This window comes from Pundamilia nyererei, unplaced genomic scaffold (genome assembly GCF_000239375.1).
Source record: "Pundamilia nyererei isolate P.nyererei 1_Seehausen unplaced genomic scaffold, PunNye1.0 scaffold00376, whole genome shotgun sequence".
Lineage (NCBI taxonomy): Eukaryota > Metazoa > Chordata > Actinopteri > Cichliformes > Cichlidae > Pundamilia > Pundamilia nyererei.
In genome coordinates, this window is record NW_005187777.1 from 96,955 (window position 1) to 98,864 (window position 1,910).

Genomic DNA, 1,910 nt, shown 5'->3' on the forward strand with positions numbered 1-1,910 from the left:
GTGTGTGTGTGTGTGTGTGTGTGTGTGTGTGTGTGTGTGTGTGTGTGTGTGTGTGTGTGTGTGTGTGTGTGTGTAAATTCATTAGCATCAGATCCAAAATGATTTGCAAGCAATTTCTCTCAGCAAAGAGATTTTGGTGTTTACGATGTCCTTTTAGCTGTTTCCTGTTCTGGTCTGATGGAGGTGACCTTTGCGCTCTGTAAACTAAAGAAATGACTTCAATCCATGTGGAAGGAGCAGGAGCTGTAAAGCCTTCACTCTGGTGTGGATACAATGAAGCATCACTGAAGTAGTATATGGTTTTTAGTCTCATTTATTTCCTCTTCTGGGTCCATGATATAGCGATACTGGTCCTTTGTGTTTTACCCAGACACTGACACTCAGGAGAAGAGAGTCTTTGGTCACTGAAGGTGAGAGTGGCGTGACAAAAAGCACCTCTTGTCTTGAGTCTTGGGAACCGCCTCTTTCCTACACAATCCCCTCACTGCGCTTGCTCCTCCACACCACCAGCGCCGTCATGAGAAGGGTGACCAGGATGGGCACGACAATAAACGGACCCAGGATGCGGTTGGGAGGGTCCATGGGAAGCCGTCCGGTCAGAGAGCAGTCGTGAAAGTAGTGCCTGTGGACCCGGATGAAGAACTCATCCACCAGCCGGTTGGGCCAGAAGCAGTCCATCTTCAGCGCTACCAAGTACGTGCAGTTTGTCAGCTCCTCGTAGAGCCTGCAGAACAAAACAAAAAAAGAGAAGGCAGCAAAGTGAGACGCAGAACAAACTCGCTATACACTTACCCAACAGGAAGTGTCGCTACATCCTGTCAACACTCAAACTTCAATCATGAACTTCAGGCAAAAGCAGATCCCGATCATCGGTAGCCAAGCTAGCGCCCAGTTTTCTTGCTAACGTGATAGCCGCTGCATGTAGATTTTATTGGCTGTGTCAAGTTAATTCGTTTAACTAACAGCAGCTGTCATCAGGTTTTATAAAGAATGAGAAGGTAAAAAACGGATGGCATGGCTTTGCGGTGGTTAGCACCATCGCTTCACAGTAAGAAGGCCCTGACTCTAGTCTGCGGTCTCTCTGTGCCTGCCTGAGTACTCCTTCCTCCCACAATTCCTCCCAGTTAAAGAGTCACCAGTTAATCAAAATCCATACACAGGCAGGTTAATTCTGGGGTTAACTGGCGATTCTAAATCACCCTACGACAGCTGGATGAGGCTCCAGCCCTCTTTTGGATAAGTGGAAGAAAATGGATGGATGGAGAAGAAAAATCAAACTTTTATATTAGAATGTTTTTAATGAAAATGATTTATTATTATTGACTACTATAATTTACTTTGTGATTCAAATAAATTTTCTATAGTTGATTTAATCAATTTTAAATCATGCTTTTTATTTGTTTTTGTTTCTAATGTCTCTGTAAAGCACTTTGAATCCCCTTGTTGTTGAATTGTGCTATACAAATAAACTTGCCTCGCCTTGCCTTAATCCAGTATGTTTCATCCATAATCATTTGTGCAAGGCCTGGAGACATCTGAGGATGGCGATGCCCTCGGTGAGGAGACAGGATGGCTAGACAGCCCAGACTGATAGTTAAGAGTGTTTCTACTCAGGAGTGACTCGGGGACATTTCTAGGGTAGAAGGAGGTTGTCATATCAAGTACAAAGCTGTTCTGTCTCTTTGTGCAAGCAGCCGTACTGACGCAGCCGGCCTCCCCACATCTTTGTGGAAATAAAGGAGCCCGTTAAACTTGAAAACAGCACAGCGCTGGTTCTGTGCAGGCTGCTCTGATTCCAAATCCATTACGCTTCTGAAACCACATCTAGGACCACCTTCCACACTGTGGGGAATTTACACAGATAAGATGTGCTGGTTTCTGTGCCAGGCATTTTACAAGATAACCTTCAA

At 44.9% G+C, this 1,910-nt stretch overlaps 1 protein-coding gene across 2 annotated transcripts in view; it reads right to left on the reverse strand.

The window, feature by feature from the left end:
* Positions 1–38: 38 nt before the first annotated feature.
* ramp1 (receptor activity modifying protein 1) overlaps positions 39–1,910 on the reverse strand; it is a 60,468-nt gene continuing 58,596 nt past the window's right edge. For both annotated transcript variants that reach the window (XM_005752725.1, XM_005752724.1), the window contains exon 3: positions 39–724. In XM_005752725.1, the coding sequence (XP_005752782.1) occupies positions 469–724 (256 nt within the window). In that variant the 3' untranslated portion in view covers positions 39–468. The remainder of the gene's footprint in view (positions 725–1,910) is intronic.